The sequence below is a fragment of the Spermophilus citellus genome (genome assembly GCF_964194105.1).
Source record: "Spermophilus citellus genome assembly, chromosome: 13".
Classification (NCBI taxonomy): Eukaryota; Metazoa; Chordata; class Mammalia; order Rodentia; family Sciuridae; genus Spermophilus; species Spermophilus citellus.
The window spans coordinates 10,012,500-10,034,440 of record NC_138193.1 but is presented as its reverse complement, the minus strand read 5'-3'; the positions used below and the strand labels follow the sequence as shown (position 1 = coordinate 10,034,440).

General features: G+C 49.7%; 2 protein-coding genes across 3 annotated transcripts; one reads left to right on the top strand and one right to left on the bottom strand.

Moving 5' to 3' along the window:
* Positions 1-15: 15 nt before the first annotated feature.
* Positions 16-8,027, top strand: ACTR1B (actin related protein 1B). Its single transcript, XM_081265402.1, has 11 exons — positions 16-216; positions 2,041-2,105; positions 3,702-3,777; positions 4,747-4,872; positions 5,224-5,348; positions 5,581-5,797; positions 5,916-6,008; positions 6,113-6,287; positions 6,576-6,637; positions 6,821-6,861; positions 7,015-8,027. Exons 1-11 carry the CDS (start codon positions 169-171, stop codon positions 7,115-7,117), a joined length of 1,131 nt encoding a protein of 376 aa, XP_081121528.1. The 5' UTR covers positions 16-168; the 3' UTR covers positions 7,118-8,027.
* A 4,305-nt stretch (positions 8,028-12,332) lies between these two features.
* On the bottom strand, positions 12,333-14,094 carry COX5B (cytochrome c oxidase subunit 5B). 2 transcript variants are annotated; one of them, XM_081264784.1, is made up of 4 exons: positions 13,938-14,094; positions 13,326-13,399; positions 13,076-13,175; positions 12,333-12,528 (listed from the first exon to the last, which is right to left on the bottom strand). In XM_081264784.1, exons 1-4 carry the CDS (start codon positions 14,038-14,040, stop codon positions 12,416-12,418), a joined length of 390 nt encoding a protein of 129 aa, XP_081120910.1. In that variant the 5' UTR covers positions 14,041-14,094; the 3' UTR covers positions 12,333-12,415. The 2 variants fall into 2 exon arrangements, with proteins under 2 accessions (XP_081120910.1, XP_081120911.1); XM_081264785.1 differs by lacking the exon at positions 13,076-13,175.
* Positions 14,095-21,941: the final 7,847 nt, after the last annotated feature.

Sequence of the window (21,941 nt, the reverse complement as noted above, 5' to 3'; positions counted from 1 at the left end):
ATTGGCCGTGGGCCGCCCTCCTGAAAGCCCCGCGGGGCTCGCGTAGGCTGCGCGTTTAGGGGGAGGGGCGCGGCATCGCGTCTGGAGTCCCAGCTGTCCCAGTCCGCCCGCCCGCCCGCTGGTCCCTCCTGCAGCCCTCCTGCTGGGCAGGGCCAGCCCTGCCCGGCCATGGAGTCCTACGACATCATCGCCAACCAGCCCGTGGTCATCGACAACGTGAGGCTCAGCAGCCGGGGGGGGGGGGGGGGCGGGGGGGGATGGGTGTCCCGCCCCCGGGGGTGCACGCGGCTGTGCGGGGAGGGACCCCAGCCTGGCTCGGCCCGTTCCCAGGTTCGCTGCCCTGCAGGGCCGCTCGGTTCCAAGGCCTGGGTAAAAAGGCCACCTGGCCCTTTTGCCCTGGCCTTGGACCAGCATCCCGGTCGCGAAGCAGAGCCCCCTTGGGGAACCCAGGAAGTCCGAGACAGCTGGAGCGACAGCCAGGCGTCCATCGGGTGCACCTATGCATCAGGCCCGTGGACGCATCCCGGACCCTGTCCGTTGAGAGTAGAATCATTGGTCAAGTTTGGGCCCCGGCCCCATTTGCTCATCCTTTCGCCCTGGCTCTGGCCACCTGAGAAGGTGGGCTGGCATTTGCCCTTTTGCACACTTCTGGCCTCATCTTTTGGAGGGGTTTGACCTGGTGATGTTTAAAACACTTACCAAGAGGACTGCACCCCGTAGCAAAAAATGCAAGTTACTCTCCACCAGCCACATATCCACCATCACCTGGATGGTCTCTTGGCGGCTTTGACCCTCTCTCCTTAAGTACTCCTGGGTAGGGCAGAAATTCCACAGCCTGTGGAACAGTAGAGAGTTCAAGGCCACTCTTCTCAGCACTGAGATGCAGGTTGGGGTCATTGTTTGGAAGCCTCAGGAGAAAGATGATGTCTGGCTTCCTGTGGCCTTGTCCTTCAGCTTGGGGCTCACTCAGGCTTGCTTTTCAGGAAGATTTCTGGCCTTAGAGCCTGACATGGGGAGAAGAGAAGGGCTGGGGTCTGTGCAAGTGCCTCTAGCTGATGCTTCTGGTGTGCAGGCCTTGTAGTTTATAATAATGACTCTCCTCTGCTCTTTCTGGGGTTCTGTCTCTGTTCCACATGACCCAGGTGGGATCCCTGAATGGCCGCCTTTTTTGGAGTACTCATGTGGGCTTGCCTGAGTCATAGCAGGCAGCGAACACTGAGACTGGAATTGGAATTGGGGACGTGCTTCAGACCAGCTGCTTCCCTTCTTGGTGGGCAAATAATTCACATAATTTATCAACAAACTTATGAGTTCCAAGGGCAACCACTTGGCCCCTCTGGTTGTCCAGCCCCTCCTCTATAACTGGGGGATGTCTATTTCTACGCTGCCCACCCAGAGGGCTGTGGTGGAGATGGGTGGGAAGAGGTGTTGAAAAGATCTGGCATGGTTACTAAATGTAAGTCCAACTTCCAGGCTGGAGCAGTGCCTGGACCAAGTTCTCCTGGGAGTCTCATGGGAAGCCACTTGAGGAAAAGCACCAGTCCTTTTGTGCACCCAGTCATCTTCCCTGGCAGGCCCTGTCTGCCCCTTTTCTGCTGGGGAAGGGAAAAGGGGGCTGTTGGGAAAAACTGCCCTAAGAGTTTGCTTCTAGATGTCTTTTGGGAGGAACCAGCTGGAGAGCTTACAGAGAAGGACGCATTGCCTAGTTTCCCGTGCTTTGCTCAGTTGACCTTCTGGTCTGGATCATTGTCATTCATGACTGTGGCTTGTGCACTGTAGGATGTTTAGCAGTATCCCTGGCTTTCCCGCTGGGTGCCACCGGAACCCCTCCCTTGTATACCTCCTTCAGAAACCATACACTGCCAGATGTTCCAACATGGGGATACAAAATCACCCCCAGTTTTGAACCACTGGTGTATTGTAAATGTTCCTGTTTTCTCAGCAGGAACGGTGGTCTCCTCCCTGGCCTCTGTTGGTGGGACAGCCAGCTCTCCACACCTGAAGGTGAATGTCAGAAGCTAAACATTGTTTTCCTTGCAGGGTTCAGGAGTGATCAAGGCTGGCTTCGCTGGAGATCAGATTCCCAAATACTGTTTCCCAAACTAGTAAGTGTTGCTGGGGCAGTAGCTGTTCCTCTTCTGTGTGCTTCCTGGGAGACCGCCAGCCCTGGGTCATGGCTCTGTTCTTTGAGGACAACTCTTGCCGGTTTGCAAGGGAAAACACCGGATTTGGGAGGTTAACAACATCAAGAGAGCTCTGAAGGGACAGGGCCTTGAGTTCCCCTTCCTCTCTGGGGGCTCTCATCTTTGTCTCCCTGAGCCATTGTGGAAGAGAGGCAGCCAGCATTGCCCTGGGGACAGGGTGTGGCTGCGGCAGCAGGAATAAAAGGGAGCTCTCTCCTAGGGGACAGCCAAACTAAAGCAGTAGAAAGAGTCAGCAGGCCCTTCCTCCCTGAAGTGTTTTGTGGTTCTTATATCTTTTAGTTGAACCCGGGGCCTCAAGAATGCTTAGCTCCTTCCAGGATCCTTACCTGTGTTCCCCTGGCAATGTGTTCTTCAGGGCTTGTTTATTTTCAGATCCTAGGAAATGTTATTTTTGCTTTTGATTTTGTTTTTGAGCCAGGGTCTTGCTGAGTTGCTTAGGGCCTTGCTAAATTGCTGAGGCTGACCTTGAACTTGTGATCCTCCTGTCTCAGCCTCCCAAGTCACTGGGATTAAACTTTGGCACCTAGCCTAGGAAATGTTTTGTTTTAGTCAAGAGAGGCCTTTCCGGGCTGGGGATGTGGCTCAAGCAGTAGCGTGCTTGCCTGGCATGCGTGCGGCCCGGGTTTGATCCTCAGCACCACATACAAACAAAGATGTTGTGTCTGCCAAAAACTAAAAAATAAATATCAAAATTCTCTCTTTAAAAAAAAAAAAAGAGAGGCCTTTCCCAGTACAGTGCTGGGGACATCCATAGGACACAGGGGTCTTTCCATAGGTGGTGCTAGACCATCCCTGGAGGGATGCTATCCCAGAGGGCACCTAGAGCGCATGGCCCCTCTAGCCCATCAGGGACGTTTCCCTCCACAGAATTCTGGAGGCTTTGGAACTAGTGACCTAAAGGCCAGGACAGAGCAGGATCCTAAAGCCCCCAAAGTCACAGGCTACACCAAGAACCCCAGGCCCTCGCCAGGAACCCTGCGGGCTTTAGCTTTCCTGCTGGCACTTATGGGCGTGATGAAAGGTTCCTGTTGGTGCCAGGAAACTTGGGTCACATTTTAGAGCGGTAGCTCATCCAGCAGTAGCTCTTAGTTTCCAAGAGCTGAACCTCAGTTCCAGAAGCTCAGGCAGTAGGAAGGGGACATCAAATGAGTGAGAGGTGCCCAAGGGAGCCACCACCCAGCTTTCTGGGACCATCTTCACTCAATCTGTAGAAAGTGATGACAGCCCTGCCCCCTGAAGTCAACAACGTGGGCTGAGAGACGTCCCTGCCGAAGGCTGACCCTCTGCTATGGCTGGTCCATAAAGGGAACCTGGCGTTCAGGCACTCAGCTGTCTCCAGGAGGGAGACCCTCCACAGTCCCACAGCCCAAGGCCCTAGTTTCCAGTCTTGTGTCCTGTGGCCACATCCGGGTACTCTGGAGCTTTGGCGCTGGACTTTAGTTTTCCTGGACACAGCAGTTGGCCCTGCCCATTCACTCATTCCATGTGTACTTGCAGTGTTGGGCGGCCAAAGCACATGCGGGTGATGGCTGGAGCCCTGGAGGGAGACCTCTTCATCGGACCAAAAGCAGAGGTGACCTGTGGGGCCTGCCTTTCCCTGGGTTTAGGGTCCTCTCTCACAGGAGTGCTGGGACCCTTTGGGCTCTAGCTGTGAAGTGCTGTGTGTGTACCTCCCTTCTGTGAGATGTGGGGTGGTGGCGTCTCTTCTGGGGGATATGTTTAGACCTCCTCATATCCTGACTTTTAGAAGCTCTTTGGAAACTACAGAGGAAATACTGATTATTAAAAAGTGACTTCAGAATTAACATTTCCCTGACCAAGGCCACGGGAGCCACCTTTTACACTCTAGCCTGGGAAAACCACCTAGGGACCGCACAGCCACCACATCACAGCCCAGGCAGATCTCAGGAGGAGCCAGCCAGGGGTGTGGAAAGAAGAGCAAGCCCATCTTGGGCAGGTGCCATGTAGGCAGCTGGGGACACGGTGTGAGGCTCTGGGGAGTACGGGCATGGTTCTGGAGAAGATGATGTTGGTAGGAGCCACAGTTATGGGTGAGAGAAGCTCAGTGGTGCTCAGTGAGAACAGGTGTCTCTGAGGGGATGTCACAGAGTAGATGGAAGCAGCCTGTCTGGCAGGGAGCTGAGGGCTCCTGTAAGTGGGCCAGGATCCTGGAGGAGCAGTGGGCACCAGTGACCACAAGGGGCGCTGTGCTGATGGGAGTGGGGCAGGTGGCAGCAGACAGGGCAGAGCGCATGGGGAATGTGTGGGCAGTGAGTGTGGGGGAAGGGGCGGCATGGGTTGGGGGGGCAGGGGGTCATTTTCTCTGGTCCTCAGCCAGTTGAAGCTCACTGAATTCTGAGCCAAGATGCTGTTGGACAGATGAGCATATTCCTCATCCAGAACCTGCCACAAAGCAGGGGACAGCCAGTGGGCAGGGTGGTTCCATGGAAGGCAGAGGAAGGAGGCAGCTTCCAGGGAGGCCGGAAGCAGCTGCTGGGGAAGAGCCTGGTGCCACCTCCAGATTTCCGCCCACTTCCCCCAGGAGCACCGGGGGCTGCTGGCCATCCGCTACCCCATGGAGCATGGCGTGGTGCGGGACTGGAATGACATGGAGCGCATCTGGCAATACGTCTACTCCAAGGACCAGCTGCAGACCTTCTCTGAGGAGGTGTGGTGGCTGGCCCTTGCCCCAGGCTCCCAGTGTTCCCTGCTTCCTGGGCCCTGTCCCTCTGCTTCCTTTCTGGTCAGGCCTTCCCCCTTCCTGCCTGCATGTTGATAGTGTTGCTGGCGCGTCACTGTGTCTGTGTGTGCCTGCTTGGCCAGGGGCAGCCAGGCAGAATTTTCCAGAGAGCGCCAGATCTTGGGAGAGTAACTGCCCGCAGATAACAGGATGGAGCCCTCAAAAAGAATAGGAGGCTGCAGCCGCCTGCGCTTAAAGCAGGGATCTAACCATCTGGACGGGACCCCTAGGGCCTCACCTGTGGTCCTCTGCATGCCACCACTCTCCTGTCTCTCGCAGCACCCTGTTCTTCTAACGGAGGCCCCACTCAACCCCAGTAAGAACCGGGAGAAGGCGGCGGAGGTGTTCTTTGAGACCTTCAATGTGCCGGCCCTGTTTATCTCCATGCAGGCCGTGCTCAGCCTGTGAGTGCCCCTGGGTCCCCTCCTCCCGTGGCCACCCTCCTGCTTGCAGTGGGCAGGGGTCTGACTTCCTCGAAGGAACAACCCCTTGCCACCTCTGATGACTGTTCCTTTAGCGAGTCCTTTGTGCCACTCTTTCAGACTAGACAATACAGATGTCCCAAGGTCTCTCCCAGGGGTGAGGAGGTCCCCATGCCTCAGTGGCTGAGGTGAGGGGATGCTGACCTGGTAACAGGTACGCAACAGGACGCACGACAGGAGTGGTTTTGGACTCTGGGGACGGGGTCACCCATGCTGTCCCCATCTATGAGGGCTTTGCCATGCCTCACTCCATCATGCGGGTGGACATTGCTGGCCGTGACGTTTCCCGCTATCTCCGGCTGCTTCTGCGCAAGGAAGGAGCCGACTTTCATACCTCAGCTGAGTTTGAGGTTGTCCGGACTATCAAAGAGGTGATGAGGGGTAGGGGGACAGCCTAGGGAGGGGACATGGGACCTAAGTACAAGGTCAAGCCCTGGGCTGCAGGTGTCCCGGTACAGCCTTCTGAGGCTTGTGTCCCTGCCCCTGCAGCGTGCCTGCTACCTGTCCATCAACCCCCAGAAGGACGAGGCTCTGGAGACAGAGAAGGTGCAGTACACCTTGCCAGATGGCAGCACACTGGATGTAAGTGGCCAAGGGTGGTACTGGGTGGCCGCCAAGGCCGGCCTGGAAGAAGGGAAGACTGGCTTCTCTGGGGGCCTGTCTGCCCAACCCTTTCTGCTCCAAAGGTGGGGCCTGCACGCTTCCGGGCCCCCGAGCTGCTGTTCCAGCCGGACCTGGTGGGGGATGAGAGTGAGGGGCTCCACGAGGTGCTGGCCTTCGCCATCCACAAGTCGGACATGGACCTTCGCCGGACACTGTTCGCCAACATCGTGCTCTCAGGAGGCTCAACACTCTTCAAAGGTACTGTGGTAGGTGGCACAGTACTGATGGGAGCAAGACCAGAGCCCAGGGGTGGCTGGACCCTCTTGCCCCAGAGTCCCAAGGCACTGCTGTGGCCATTTTGGGCAATAGATCAAATTAAATCTATTTACCTGGTGACTAGATGACATATTTATGAGGTCAAAAATGTACCTGTGGAAAGGACTACAGAAAGGGGCGGTGGCAGCTGGGGGACCCGAAGCCTGGACAGGGAGCCAGTGGCAAGGAGGGTGGACCTGGGCCCCAAGCTCAGCAGTCCTGTGTTCACAGGCTTCGGTGACCGATTACTGAGTGAAGTGAAGAAGCTTGCCCCAAAGGATGTAAAAATCAAGGTGAGGCTGTGGAGACGACCTTGGGCACAGGCTTGGGACCGCCTCCCCACTCTCTCATGCCCGGCCTTCCTGACTTCCCCCTCCCCTGTCCCCCACCTCACACCCTTGTCGATTGGCCTGGCTGTGGAAGGAAGGATGGCGCCGGGTGGGGCCTGGCAGTTACGTAGCTTCTTGCTCCCCTAGATCTCGGCCCCTCAGGAACGGCTGTACTCCACGTGGATTGGGTGAGGCAGGGCCCCACAGGAAGTTTTGGGAAGGGTCCGCTCTGCCCTGGCCCAGGCCAGGTGGAGGTGGGGGGATTGGAGCTCTGAGTGCCCAGAGAGGGAGACTGGCTCAGCCCACAGATCCACAAGAACATCGTCCCTGTGTCCTCACAGGGGCTCCATCCTGGCCTCACTGGACACTTTTAAGAAGATGTGGGTGTCCAAAAAGGAGTACGAAGAGGACGGCTCCCGTGCTATCCATCGCAAAACCTTCTGATGCCCCAGGAGGGCGGGGCGTGTGGAAGAACTGGAGGAGAACGGGAGGGGAGCCAGAGCCCTGGACTCTTTTGGTCTGGGCTCACGTTCTAGGCTTAGGGTCCCCTGCATGCCCTGAACCCCGAGGCAGGGGGGCAGCGTCGCCTCCTGCAGCCTTCCCTACACACACAGTAACATTTAGCTGCATGGTGGGAGTCTCAGGCTGCAACAGAGCAGCTGAGGAGCCAGCACTGGGTGGTTCTGGGTGCCCCCCTTGCTAGGGCCATTTAGGCCTGGAGTTCCTTGCTCTGACTCTTGCTGCTGCTTCCCCTAGTGCCAGTGCCAGACACCCAGATGCCCCATTTCCTCTGACAGGCTCCCATGCAGGGCCAGAGTGCTAGGATGCCTGGGAAGCAGGCTGAAGGGGGGACAGCCAGCAGCCCTTGGGTGCAGTGAGGCACAACAGTGTGTCTCCTGCCACCTCCTTTCCCCAACCCAATGGAGCAGTCCAAACCCTTGCACGCTCTGCCCTCGTCCTCCTGGGCACTGCCTGGTGCAGGGCTGAGAAGCAGGCCGTCTTCCATCCCCAGCAGGCAGCTGTGGCCCAGGGTCAGAGCCGTCAGAGCTACGGGCAGTCACGGCTCATGTTTGCCACACTGTCCCCTTGTAAGCACCTCACTGATTGCTGCTCCCTCTCCTTGGCCCCAGTGCCCTGGACAGGAAAGAGTTAATGGCCTCACTTGTCACAGGAAAGCCACTTAATCAGGAGTCAGACCCAAAGGGGATGGGGGACATTTCCTTCTCTCATCTCCCTTAAGAAAGGTCTTCATGGTGGCCAGGGCCCCACCTCCCTCTCCCCAGATCTGTACAATAATTTAACACAGTTGCCTGGAAAAAAAAAATTTTATAAAATCATTATAGTAATAATTATGGCTAAGGCCCAGTGTGTGGCTTTGTTCTTGTGGCTGAGTGCTGCTGTTTGCTCACCATCCCTGGGAACTTGCAGAGACCAGAGGGACTACACAGGCACTGCTGTGGCCCAGAAGCCCAAGGGTTCCCATGGTTGGCAGGGCAATGGTGCAGGGAGGCCCCAGGAGGCTGGGCTCTCACCACCAGCAGGATTCCCAGGCTCACAGCCTCCTCACCCACCAGAGGAGGCAGAGAACAGGGCTCCAGGCCCTTGACAGGGTCCTGTGCCTCGCATCCTCTCCTGCTCTGAGCACCTGTGTGTGCCTTTCAGAGGGACCGGCAGGAGTGCAGAGCTGGGCTGCACAAGAGGAGACTGGGAGGCACGCAGGCAGGCAGTGGGGCCAACAGATGGAGGTCTGCTCTCAGATAAGTCCGTGAGCACCTGCGGCACGTCTGAAGGTGCCAAGTGTTTGAGGCCAACAGTAAACAAGATTTATCTTCCCAACACACATACAGGCCTTTGGGGCCAACAGGACAGCCCAACAGGTGGGTCAGACTTATTTGCAAGGGCACAGGGGTGAGCCAGGCAATGGGAATGTTCCAGGCAGAGCCAAGAGCTGAGATGCCTGGGGCCGTGGGGCTGGAGATGACTCAGCAGGAAGGGGTAAGGGGTCTGCTGTGGCTCTAGTAAGACAGAACTGGAAAGGAGGTTGGACTGGCATGTGAAGGTCCTGGAAAGGGTCGTTGACCTTGTCCTGGGTGCTAGCCATGGAGGATGTTGACCAGAGCATTTGAGGTTGGTGGCTGAGAGGGCCACCGAATTGAGATCAGATAGGAGGGAAGGACTGGGTGTCTGTGTAGCACATTTTGTGGGGCCTTCAACTCACATCAGTGTCAGAATTTACACCAGGAGCCCTTCATTAGGGGTTCTGCAGGCCAGCCCTGGACAGATAGCCCTGGTCCCTGCAGGACCTGGGGGTGGAACACATCTGCATATAATACACATTAAGGTAAATGCACATGTGTGAGCACACCACAGTTAGAATATGTGCATGCCTTTCTTAACTGTTTGCTGGGAGGGCCTGGAAGCAGCAGCACTCCAGTAGCAATGAGCACATCAGGTATCAGGGCTTGGTCTCTACATGCCATTCCACAATTCCCTGGGATAGGGAAAAAAAAAAAAAAAAAGCTGAAATAAATATGCCCATGAAATGTAGAAGGAATAATGGAGAAATAAAATCACTATTGGGCAAATATTATAGAGTAGTAATGTTGCAGGCAAGAAAGGACAGAAAAATTAGTGGGGAGAAATAAAGTGTTTGCATTGTATTGGTGTCTACTCATGAGATACAGAAGGAAAGAGTGTCATTTATGGTGGAGAAACCTAGTAGACACTACCTTCACCAAATGATCAAACTTTACAGCTCCAGTAACAAGTCACCATCTCTTGATGAAGCACTAAAAGAGGCCTAGTTTCACCTGTGGTGTTCTTGTAAAATGTCAGTTGAACTAGGAGCCAGCAGCAGACAACCCCAAAGTGAAACCAAGAGACCAGTCCCCTTGTTCAAAAGGAATGTCATGAAGACAACAAAGGACCAAGTGCAATGTGAGACCCTGGGTTGGAAAAAGGATTTTCCAAAAAGCCAGCAAAATCCCAATAAGAACTGGGCACACTGGCACACGCCTATACTCCCAGTGTCTTGGGAGGCTGAGGCAGGAGGATCACAAGCTCAAAGCCAGCCTCAGCAACTTAGCAAGGGCCTAAGTAATTGAAACCCTGTCTCTAAACAAAATACAAAAAAGGGCTGGAGATGTGGCTCAGTGGTTAAGCACCCCTGGGTTTAATCCCTGGTACCAAGAAAAAGGTCTTTTTGATGAGTTAACAGTATTCTATCGATATTAGTTTCCTAGCTTCAGTGACTATACTGCAATTTGATTTTTTAAACTGTCTGATGCTAATACTAACAGGGAAAACTTGGTGAAGGATGAATAGGAACTCTTTGAAACTAACAGCAGTTACTTTTGCTATTTTTCTGTAAGTCTGAAATCATTTCAAAATAAAAACTTAGGGGACAAAAGGAGTTGGGGTCTGGAGCTAAATGGCCTGGGTTCACAATCTTGTCTCCCAGATTGCTAGCTGCATAATCCTGAGCTTTCCCAGGCTTGCCATCTCTAATCTGGGAGTGATAATAATGGCACCTACCTCATGGGTTTATTAACAGCCTAGAAGATGAACCCTAGTACATTTTGTGCCAGAAAATAAAATAAGCCCTGGAAGAATGAGAGGGACATATCAAAAGACCCTAGAAGCCAGTTTGAAGAGGTTCCCCCAATCAAATTTGGAACAAGTGAACAATCAAAAAATAAATGAATCACAGATATTAATCCACCCAGTAAAATAAAACGAAGCCATACTGATATAAATAAATTCAAAGTGTGATAGGAATGAAGTGGTGACATCTCCAAGTACTGGCCTATGAGATTTTTATTAAAGAGCAACTTCACAGTGGAGAAGCCTGGCAGACATTAGAGCTTAGCTAGGTGACCGAAACAAACCTCCAGCAATGGATTAATTCAGCACTGAGTGCCTCTGAGAGGGCACCAACCTCAGTGGCACTCCCACCCAAGATGCCAACCATGAGGAAACACAAACCCAAGTTGTCATTCTTAGCAGTGCCACAAGGTCAGCAGAGTCAAGACAACTATCCTAGACCTGACAACCAAAGGCAACATGTGACACTGAACTGAGTCTTTTTGCTAAAAAAGACTGGAACTTTTAGCCAAACTTGAATAGGAGCCGGGCGCAGTAGCGCATGCCTGTAATCCTGGCGGCTCAGGAGGCTGAAGCAGGAGGAGGGAGGCCAAAGCAAGAGGATCATCATGTTCAACGCCAGCCTCAGCAATGGTGAGGCATTAAGCAAGTCAGTGAAACCCTGTCTTTAAGGAAAAAAAATACAAAATAGGGCTGGGGATGTGGCTCATTGGTCAAGTGCCGCTGAGTTCAATCCCTGGTACCAAAAAAAAAAAAAAAAAAAAAAGTTTAATAAATGCCTAAATACCAATTATCCAGAGTTCAAATTATTCCAGATCTTTTCCTTTACAATGTTGACACAGAGCCTTGCTGTTGTCAGGCTGGCCTAACTTCTGGGCACAAGTGGTCCCCTAATCTGAGTTGCCCAAGTAGCTGGACTATAGTACCAGTATGTCCAGCTTGAATTTTTTTCTTTTTTAAAGATGGTACTGTGGGGCTGGTGTTGTGGCTCAGTGGTAGAGTGCTCACCTAGCATGCTTGAGGCACTGGGTTAGATCCTCAGCACCATATAAATACAATATCCACCTAAAACTAAAAAATAAATATTAAAAAAAAAAAGATGGTACTGTGGGCTTTATTCAAAGAAAACATTGGAGATAGGTACAGGGACCAATACAGTGGGTCTTGCAGCGGGGGAACAGATTGGATCTAACCCCCACAACTGTTTTTTTCAAAATCAAGACCCAAGCAAGGTCCACACACTGTTGTGATGGGTTTCACTCTATAGGTTCTCCCAAATTTCCCCTTCCCTCTACTCCTCACAACTTATTTGAAGAAACAGTCTTGTTTTGTTTTGGTACTAGGGATTGAATCCAGGGGTGCCTAACCACTGAGCCACATCCCCAGCCCTTTTTAAAATTTTATTTAGAGACAGGGTCTCATCTCACTGAGTTGCTAAATACCTTGCTAATCTGCTGAGACTGGTTTTGAATTCTGAATCCTCCTGCCTCGGCCTCCCAAGTTGCTGAGATTACAGGTATACACCATCACACCGGACTAAATTGAAATTGGATTTTTGAAACTGTCACATATTCTGAATTTTGCTGTCATTCCCATAAACTTGCTTTGAAACAGATCCCTCAAGAATTCAAACTCACCAAAGTTTTTCTCAAAAGGTCACTCCACCAGTACTACCTGTCAGGCTCTTTACACATATTATTTCTAACGCCTCACAAGGTACCTTTTTGCAAACATAACCATCCTGAGAACATGTTCATGGTGACACAGCCCAATGACAGAGCTGAGGTCATCAGCCTGTGGTCAGCCTGACTCCAAAGGCCATCCTTTTCCCCTGCATGAGGTGATTCCAATCACAATATGGGGATTGAACTATGGCATGCTAAGCATACACTCTACCTCTGAGCTACATGCCCAGCTCCGATCTATTTTTATTATTAACTGAGCACTGATGGTACACTTTAAGTGGATGACAAAGTAGTACAACAAACGGCTATTCCCAAAATAAAAGCTACCCATGCCTACCCAAAAATACAGAAGAGAAATAAGACTAGTCACCTACGGGAGGAGCCACTGCAATGGCTAGAATTTATTGGAAAGAAGAAACTTTACAGCATATTCTGAGTGAGTGAGTACAGAGGCTCAATGGGCAAACTGGTGAGGAACCAGCTTGTAGTGGGTTCCACAATTTGGGCATCGCTGAGTCTCGCCTTTGTGCAGCCAGAACCAGATGACAGCACTGTTGTCCTCTTCACCTGAAAGGGAAAAGGGTAGTTGAAGGTCCCCTAGCCTAAAAAAAGAGACTTCTAACATCCATCAACCACATCTGAGACAGAAATAAAACGGTGGCTGACATCTTAAGAAATCAGTTCAAGCTTTTTTCCTATCTTTTAGATGAAGAAATGGAAGCCCCAAGTTTACCTGTGAGTAAATTGACACCAAGTTCTAATAATTTCTTTGCCTACATAGAATCCCAAAGCAGGATCTATACTGGTATATATCCCTAGTGCCTAAAACAGTGCCTGGCCCAGAAATCATATAATGATAAGTATCCTCTGGGTGAATACTACTCCATGACACACTTCCAGTGAGCAAGTCTAGTTGCTCTTCTGTACCTTTCCAGTAAGTACAATATATTCATGCATGAGGCTTGAGAGAGCCAGAACTCCAAAACAACTTATTTGCAAATCTGTCTTCTTAACACACATACAGTCACACAAAAAGATCTGACGCAGCTAAGAGACATCCTGTATAATAGGATGCATTTTTAAATGGACAAGAAAATAGAGATGAAGTACTTACAAATGCAACCCACAATTCGCTTGTTGGTGATGGATGGTACTAAGTTAGGGTCTTCCTTGGTGCCTGAAGCTGCCTTTGGGGCAAGTATATTGTATGGGTCCTGACAAAAAAAAACAAAAGCAGACCCATTATGTCAAGTGTTTCCTGCAAGTCACCTTTCTAGAACCAAATAATCTCAGGAGAGGAGTCTGTTCCCATTCAAGACCATAGCCCAAAAGAGGACAGAAGGGGAAAAAAAGGGGTTTCTCACCAGTCCCTTCTTTGCAGCCATCAACACCTCCCTCTCCAGCCCAGTGGCTTGCTCATCATCAGTAGGAATACCACCTAAAGGAAGATACGTGATTTATGATATTCACTGACATAATCAAGATTTTAATAAATACACACTGAATGATCAGAGGAAAAGGCCACACATAAACTTATGCATAAGTTTTTGTGGGTTCACAAGCTCTTAAAGGCTACCATATCCATGGTTCCCAAAGGACCACAGTGTCACCTTCCCCATAGCGGAAGCATTTCTTCTCCAACCAGAGGCCAAAATTTCGACATTTATCTAATAGGATATCAATCAGTCCATTCGGCTAGGGGAGGCAAAGGTTTGAAGGGCGGCCCAGCCCCCGTCCCCACAAGGTCACCCGACACTCTCTAGTTAGTTCTCTTATGCAGCAGGTCTGTTTGGTGGGCAGTGGCGGCGATCGCCCGAAATCACTGGGAGATGCCAGCGGAGCTTGGGGCGCTGTGGGCCTTGAAGCGGTCAGTGGCGTCGCGAGGAGCTACGCCGCCAGCCCTACTTTGCTGTCCCAGCACCAACCATCGTGGGAGAATAACGACTGGGGTCCCAGGCGCGCCCCCCGAAGAGTACCTCGAGAAGACATGGAGCGCACGGCGGCCACCCCATTGGGACCGCAGGCCCTCAGGCCCTGCGCGGCCAGAGCGCCGGCTCCGCGAAGTAACCTTGAAGCCATCACACTCGCGTCAAGTAGCTGCACTTCCGGGAACAGATGCGAGATGGGCGGGACTTCCGGGGCGGGACTACCCTTCTGTCAGCCTTCCGCTTCCTCTGCCTGCCCGTACAGTCACGTGGGAGATGCGGGGCTGCGCGTGCGTGCTCCTTCCTCTCCGCCGCGGCCTCGGAGGTGTGGAGGATTCCACCGTCTCAACAGTGGGCTTCTTGGAATCTGGGAACTTGGTTTGGGGTCGTTGTGTGTGCCCACCACATTGGAATTCCTGTTTGGCCTAGTAACCGTGCTCCTGTAACTTGGACCCGCAGCAGGCCTTAGGTCCGCGCCTGTCAAGACTCGCTGGACTGCCCATGATATAAATTTGGGAGTGGCCCCTTGAAGCCCACTGTGTTCTTTGTTATGCTCGTTAGTCGCTATGCCGGCTCGCCTGACCGCTCGGGAGCCATCGCGAACTTGTTGCACTGGCCCCCGCTACCAGAACTTGGACGGAACCCACCCGTTACTGTGGGAGGTACCAAGCGGAACTGGGCAGATGTGGGACTCCTCCCGGACTAAAGGCCTTGATGACGTGCAGAGGGGGTGGCTACTCGGATGGTAACCAAGGGAGGGGTTAGGAGGAGGAGCAGGAAGTGGAGTCAGAACGTGCTGTGGCCAATTATTTATTTAAAATGGATAACATCTTCCATGGTTCCCCCTCGCCCACAGGTAATGCACAAGTGTCTTAGCAGGATGGACACTTGAGAACCTTCGCAAAGGCTGTCCCCTCTAGCCTATTGTCCAGGCATCGCTGAAACAGTCTGGCTGCATGCTTTGTCTGTCTCCTGACCAGACTGAAAATCTTCAATTATGCCCTAAGGTTGAAGTCTCATTGCCTTGCAGAGACATGGCATATAAAATAATCTGTTAATTCTTACTATTTACTACTTAAACAATATACAGAATCAATTTATAGGGCTTCTCCTGGCCCAATGAGGTCAATTAAGGCAAATTGGAGAGTACTGAAGTCCCAGGTGTTCCCATCTGTTCCATGCAGATTACTTTTTTTCGGGGGGGGGGGGGGAGGGGGGGCGCTGAGGATTGAAAGCAGAGCCTATGTGCATGTGAGGAAAGCACTCTATCAACTGAGGTATATCCTCAGCCCCCATGCAGGTTACATTTCGTCGCAGGAATACATACATGTAATTTTCCAGGGTGTTCACTATATCAAGAAAAAGAAAAAATGGTTTCTATTCTGAGGTCCAAAATTGCTTGATGCTTTTTGAAAGTGGGTTTTACTATGCGTGGTTCCACTCTTAACTTCCTTACCTCATACTGCAGGCTCTCCAAATTAAATCCTCCCCCGCAAAAAAAAAAAAAAAAAAAAAAAAAAAAATCCTTAGCTCCAAGGAATGTTCCCCAAGAATCTATAGATCTATAATTGACCTATACCTATGGTTAGGTGTTTGGTGAAGGAAGAAAGTATTGATGTAGAGAACACCTAGCTCCACCAGATAGCTCAACCAGTAGTCATTTTTTCCTTCTTTGGGCAACCATTTCTCATCAGTAAAAACTAAGATTAGACTAAGTATTTCCCAAAGTGGGTTCCATGGAATGCAAGTCTAAAGATATGCTATTCCCATAAAGTACTTGATCAAGATAGGAAAGTCTTGCACCTAAGGATCCCCCTCTTGGATACGTATGCTAGCATATTAAAGGCTCTGATTAGGGGCCAGGGTTGTTGCAGAGCAGTAGAAAAGCGCTGGCCCGGCACATGGGAAGTGCTGGGTTTTATCCTCAGCTCCACATAAAAATAAATAAAGGTATTGTGTTCAAATAAATAATATATATATATATTTTTTTAAGGCTCTGATTAGACCTGTGGCAAAGATTCATGTTTACTTTAGCTGTGGTTTAAGCCAGAGTTTTTCTGTCTTCCCAATGAGCCTGCCCTTCAGCAGACTAGTAAGCTAGGCAGCCCTGATGTGTTAGGATTCCCTGCTGCTTCACTAGAAGACAAGGCTATAAAATGAAAATCAAGTTTAGGCTTGTTTCTTGCCTTCATAGTAGGTTTCCATAATAATAGGAAATTTTTGCAGGCCCTTGTCCAGCTCAGGAAAACCTTGGCCTCAGTTTGAGATTATTCAGATTGTATGGGTGAACAGGAATATCAGGACCAGTCTGCAGGACCCCTGCTGCCTCCAGCTCCCACCACCCTCCTCTCACACCCCTCCCCCTAAGGTCTTCTTGAGAAATAGTTTAGCGTGCGGTGCGGAACAATCTGCCACTCCTGTTCAGTCATTGTCTTTGCCAAAACAATAAACTTTTATTGAGTATTATTATTTTTTTAACTTTATAGTAATTCTTAGTTGTCGAAATAAATGCACATTGCATTAAGTCAACACAGATGTGTAAGGAAAAAACAGTTTGATGTTTGTTCTTTTTTTCCTTTCTTCATGCCAGGGTTTCTCAACCTCGGCACAATTAATATTTGGGGGCTAGAAACTCTTTGCAGGGGTAAGGGGGAGGGGCTGTCCTGTGTAGGATTTAGCAGCTGTGCCATTAGCACTCCCCAGTTGTAACAACTAGAAATGTCTTCAGTCATAGTCATGTGTCCCCTGAAGGACAAAATCACTCCTGATTAAGGATCCCTGCTCTTAAGAAATACACATATGGGGGCTGGGGCTCAGGGTAGAGTGCTCACCTGACATGCATGAGGCACTGGATTCGATCCTCAGCACCATATAAAAATAAAAGTATTGTGTCCACTTACAACTAAAAAAAAAATACATTAAAAAAAAGAAATACACATATAGGAGGTTTCTTTAAAATATATAACTATGTCAAAGCTGGGCATGGTGGCATGTGCCTGTAATCCCAGTGACTCTAGAGGCTGAGGCAGGAGGAATGCAAGTTCAAGCCAGCCACAGCAATTTAACAAGACCCTGAGAAACTTAGTGAAACCCTGTCTCAAAATTAAAAAATAAAGGTGAGGGATATAGCTCAACACCTTGGGTTCAATTCTCAGCACCAACACAAAAACAAATGTATGAATATGCATATATATAAAATCACACATGTGTATATATGTGTATGTATATGTACATATGTATGTGCACACATATACACATATATAAACAGATGTCAAAACGTATTTGTGTGTAAATAAAAATGCAACCTATTATTAGTAAATTGCTTTTTTCATTTAACTGAACTTTTTGTGAACATCCCTCCAGATCAAAACGATAAAGCTAACATTTTATATAATCAAGGCATGGTATTCCCTACTATGAATATATTGTAATGTATTCAACTTGTCCCCCTCAATGAACATTCAGATTTCTAGTGTTTTGTCTTGCAAACAATGCTGCAGTGCACGTCCATCTAGGCGCATCAGGCTTATATTCTGGAGCTTTTGTTTCTGAGGAACTGGGTCAAAGGATGTGTGTGTTAAACATTTTAATACACGGCCAGATTGTTTTCCCTAAAGTTTGGAGCAATTCATGCTCCCTCCAGTAGAGTGCGTATCTGTTCCCACCTCCAAGGAGAGAGTTACCGGGGCCTTCCGCCAAGTTTGCAAGAACTGGATAAATAAAAAAAATGAGATGCTGTTTGGCTGTGGGTGCTCAATCCCCTGACTCCTAAGGCAGCTGAACACCTTTCAAATATTTATTGATTATTTGCCTTTCCTTGGGGCTGTGAACTGTTGGGCTCAGCCACTCAGGTAAACTATCTAACCTCTTTTTGCCTTAATTTCATTTTCTTTTTGTTATTATTCTTATTGACATGTAATAATTGTACATATTAATGGAGTTTGGTGTGATATTTCCACACATGGATCCAGCATGCGCCGATCAAATCCAACTTCCTTTTATTCCCTCCCCCACAACATACACACCCTTCCCAAACTCCAGTACTCACTATTCAACATGCAGGTCAACTTTGTTTAGCATTCACACAGAAGAGGGAACATGTGGTTCTTGTTTTCTTGTCTGGCTTATTTCACTTAAAATAATGTCCTTCAGTTCCACCCAAGTGCCTATCAGTTGTAAGTGCTCAGTAAATGTTACCTTAAAAATCATCCACTTAGGGGCTGGGGTTGTAGCTCAGTGATAGAGTGCTTGCCTTGCATGTGTGAGGCACTGGGTTTGATCCTCAGCACCACATAAAAATAAAGATATCGTATCCATCTGCAACTAAAAAAAATTTTTTTTTAAATCATCCACTCAGCCAGGCATGGTGATGCATGCCTCTAATCCCAGTGGCTGGGGAGGCTGAGTCAGGAGGATCACAAGTTCAAAGCCAGCCTTGGAAGCCAATCCTCAAAAACTAAAGGCTGATGTTTTCTCTGATATGCTAATTCACAACAAGGTGGGGGGCACTAGAGAAGAATAGAGTTACTTTAGGTAGAGGGAAGTGAAGGGGAGGAAAGAGGAGGGGAAGGGAGGGAATGTGGGGGTAGGAAAGACAGTAGAATGAAACAGACATTATTACTGTATGTATACATGTGACTACATGACCAATATGATTCTACAATATGTACTCTCAGAAAAATGAGAACTTATATCCCATGTATGTATGATATATCAAAGTGCATAAATGCATTCTACTGTCATGTGTAACTAATTAAAACAAACTAAAAAATAAAAAGATAGAAGAAAAAAAAGCTAAGCAACTTAGCAAGACCCTGTCTCAAAATATATATATATATATATCAAGCCCTGGTACCTAAATAAATAAATAGATTTATTGTATTTGTAGTTGCTTGTATTTACCTAAAGGAAATCTGGAAGGACTCACAGGAAACTAAATCAAGCTGCTATCTCTACATGCATGGAGGAGTGGAGGTAGGGGAAACTAGGTAGAAAGGAGACTTTTCACTCCTTTTCACCTCTTACATCATCATCATTATTTTATTATCATCATCATTATTTTGTACCAGGGATTGAACCCAGGGGCACTTAACCACTGAGCCATATCCCCAGCCGATTTTGTTTTTTATTTAGAAACAAGGTCTCACTGAGTTGTTCAGGACTTTGCTAAGTTGCTGAGGCTGGCTTTGAACTTGCGATCCTCCTGCCTTGGCTTCCTGAGCCTCTGGGATTACAGGCATGTGCCACCTCACCCAGTGCACTCTCACATCATTTGAGAAATATCACAAACATTTTCAAAATTGGCTATTGATACTCTTCTTTAGAGGAGTTGTTTATCTTATTGATTCTTCTTGGACATTAGAGAAAGTATATTGAATCCTTTTCATGGGCCAACGCTGGTCACTTTTGTTCAAGAGTAAGTAAAACCCAGTTTCTGCCTTGAATCAACAGCAAAAAAGGTGGGGAGCAGGGGAGTCCTTGGTTTGGGCAAATTCCACAAAGCTTGAAGTATTGGGGTCAAAAAAGGGTCTTTGTCTTCATTTCTGTTGCCTGAGAAGCAGCTCTGAGCCCTGGTGGGCCACAGAGGCCCTGAGTTCTGGAGAATGTGAACTCAGCCAGTTTTTCATTATGGCGGGCAGTGGGGAGGTGCTGCCCCCAGGCCTGCTGGGCTCCGCCATCAACCCAGGACAGCTTGTCAGCCAGGGCCCCCTCTGGAGGCCGAGGAAGATAGGACAAAGTGACCCCGCCGAGCTGCAGGTCAAGAGTGAAGAATGGAGCATTTTATATGCAGACAACACAAATCCAAAATGGGTCGCCTGGAATTGCTAGCCTGGGGCCCGGCTAGCAGGGCTCAAAGGGCTCAGAGGAGGCTTTTTATTTAAAACACTTTTTTTTAAAAATTTTATTTTAAGAAACAAAAAGAGGGGCTGCGGTTGTGGCTCAGTGGTAGAGCACTTGCCTGGCATGTGTGAAGCCCTGGGTTCGATCCTCAGCACCACATATAAATACATAAATAAATAAAATAAAACATCCATTTACAACTAAAAAAAGAAGAAGAAGAAGCAGAAGAAACAAAAGGAGCCTAGTGAAACAGGAGAGCGTCCCAGGGCACCTCCCAAGGCCCAGGACTCTTCTCTTCCCACCCCCATGTCCTATTCTTTGAGTGCCACTGACTCCCCTAAGTGTCCCATCTGGGACACCCAGCATCCCTCTCTCCCCTGCCTCTGCCTCTTCCTTCCCTTCTTCTCCTTCCCCCCCTGAAGGCCCCTCCTTCTGAAGATGCTGCAGGGGAAGGGCCTTGGTGAGGCTGACCACCCTGGGCATGGCGGCGTCGGCCTCCGGTGAGGCCAAGGCAGCACAGGGAGTGTGCAGATGCAGGACAATGCCCACACCCCTCCCCAGCCATCTGCGAGCTCCAGCCAGCCCAGCTGACAAGCAGAGGGCGAGGGACCTGTGTCACAGCTGTGGAGGAGAGCCCCCAGGCACAGAGGCAGGGAGAAGGGCAGAGGACGGCTATGAAGGGACAAGCTGGGGACAATCAGTGCTATGCTGTCTCTGAGACAGACCTGGTCCAGATGGTTCAGCCACACTGTCACTGGCACCCAACACTAAATGTGCCCAACACTAAATGTTCTCTTGGTTTTTGCTTCCAAAGGACTTGGCAGTGCTGGGTACCGCCACAGGCTATGGTCCTCACCCCTGTGGTGGGAGGTTGGGAGGTTGGGAGCCTGGAACTTCTCCCCCCCCCCCACTGTGCTTAATCCCAGTCCTTCCTACCTTGCATTTGGCTCCACCAGCCTCCATTCCTCCTTTTCCCCCTCCTTCATCTCTCCCCTTTGGTCTTCTAAAAAACCTCTCCAGGCTTCTCCTCCCCAGGACTGCCCTTTACCTGCCAGCTATATACCTCCTCCCTGTATCAGGCGCCTTCCCCCAGCCTTCAAGGATGATGAATGTCTTTGTCCATTTCTGTTGCTACAGCAAAATACCTGAGACCGAGTAACTTGTAAAGAAAAGAGGTTTATTTGGCTCACAGTTATGGAGATCCAAGGGTACGGCACCAGCTTATGCTTAGCTTTGGTGAGGGCCTCACGGTGAAGGGCTGAAGAATCGTGGAAGCAGGTGCAGAGAAGGTCCTAGTGAGACAGGAAGCCAAAAAGTGGGCCTGTCTTGCTCTTTTATAAGAACACACTGTCATGCAAGAAACTCACTCTGTGAAGCCAGCAATAAGCCCTCCTGAGGGTGATGCTCCCAATGATCCAACCTCTTTCCACCTTGTAAAAATGCCACCACCTCTTAATATTGCCACACTGAGGACCAGGCTGCCAACCCACAAACCCTTAGGGGACAGACCACCTCCTAACCACAGCACTGAGACCCAGGTCTCTCCTTGCCACACGCGTCTCTCAGTCATCCATCTCCTCCCGTGTACTGCCAGATGCTTAGGAGAGTCGTGACCTCACCCAGCTGCTTTCTGATCCTTTGGTGCCTTGAAATTCTGATGCTAAGGTCACTCTTGGGTTCCTAGCTGCCAAACTCCAGACCCTGTCTACAACTGCTTCTCTTCCTCACCTTCTTGCTTTGACCCACCTCCTCATCCTCCTCAGAACTAAGCTTATTCTACCTCAGCCTCTCTGCCTTTCTTCTTGAGCCTCCTTCCTCTGCGGGTTTGGTTTCCGGCTGCCATTATTTCATTCAGCTTCTAGGAACATATCCAAAAGAACTGAAAAAAACATGAGTCCACAGAAAAACTTGTACACAAATACACACAACAGCATTAGCCATAATAACCAAAGAGTGGAACAACCCAAATGCACACCTATGGGTAAACTGATAAATAGAATGTAAAATATTCACCAAATGGAATATTACTCAGCTGGTAAAAAGTCCAGGTATGTGCTACAACGTGGGTGATCCTTGAATACATATGCCAAATGGAAGAAGCCAGACATGAAAGACATTTATTTATTTATTTTTTTTTTTGGTACCAGAATTGAACCCAGAGGTGCTTAACCACTGAGCCACATCCCCAGCCCTCTTTATCTTTTTTTATTTTGA

What these genes read in the sequence shown, in the direction of transcription:
- ACTR1B (XM_081265402.1), top strand. Translation starts at nt 169, where the DNA reads ATGGAGTCCTACGACATCATCGCCAACCAGCCCGTGGTCATCGACAAC. An exon ending in CAGATGGCAGCACACTGGAT is followed by an intron (nt 6,009 to 6,112) that starts GTAAGTGGCCAA and finishes TCTGCTCCAAAG; the next exon opens with GTGGGGCCTGCACGCTTCCG. An exon ending in AGGCTCAACACTCTTCAAAG is followed by an intron (nt 6,288 to 6,575) that starts GTACTGTGGTAG and finishes CTGTGTTCACAG; the next exon opens with GCTTCGGTGACCGATTACTG.
- COX5B (XM_081264784.1), bottom strand. Translation starts at nt 14,040, where the DNA reads ATGGCTTCAAGGTTACTTCGCGGAGCCGGCGCTCTGGCCGCGCAGGGC. An exon ending in GCGCTCCATGTCTTCTCGAG is followed by an intron (nt 13,400 to 13,937) that starts GTACTCTTCGGG and finishes ATCTTCCTTTAG; the next exon opens with GTGGTATTCCTACTGATGAT. An exon ending in TGGCTGCAAAGAAGGGACTG is followed by an intron (nt 13,176 to 13,325) that starts GTGAGAAACCCC and finishes TTTTTTTGTCAG; the next exon opens with GACCCATACAATATACTTGC.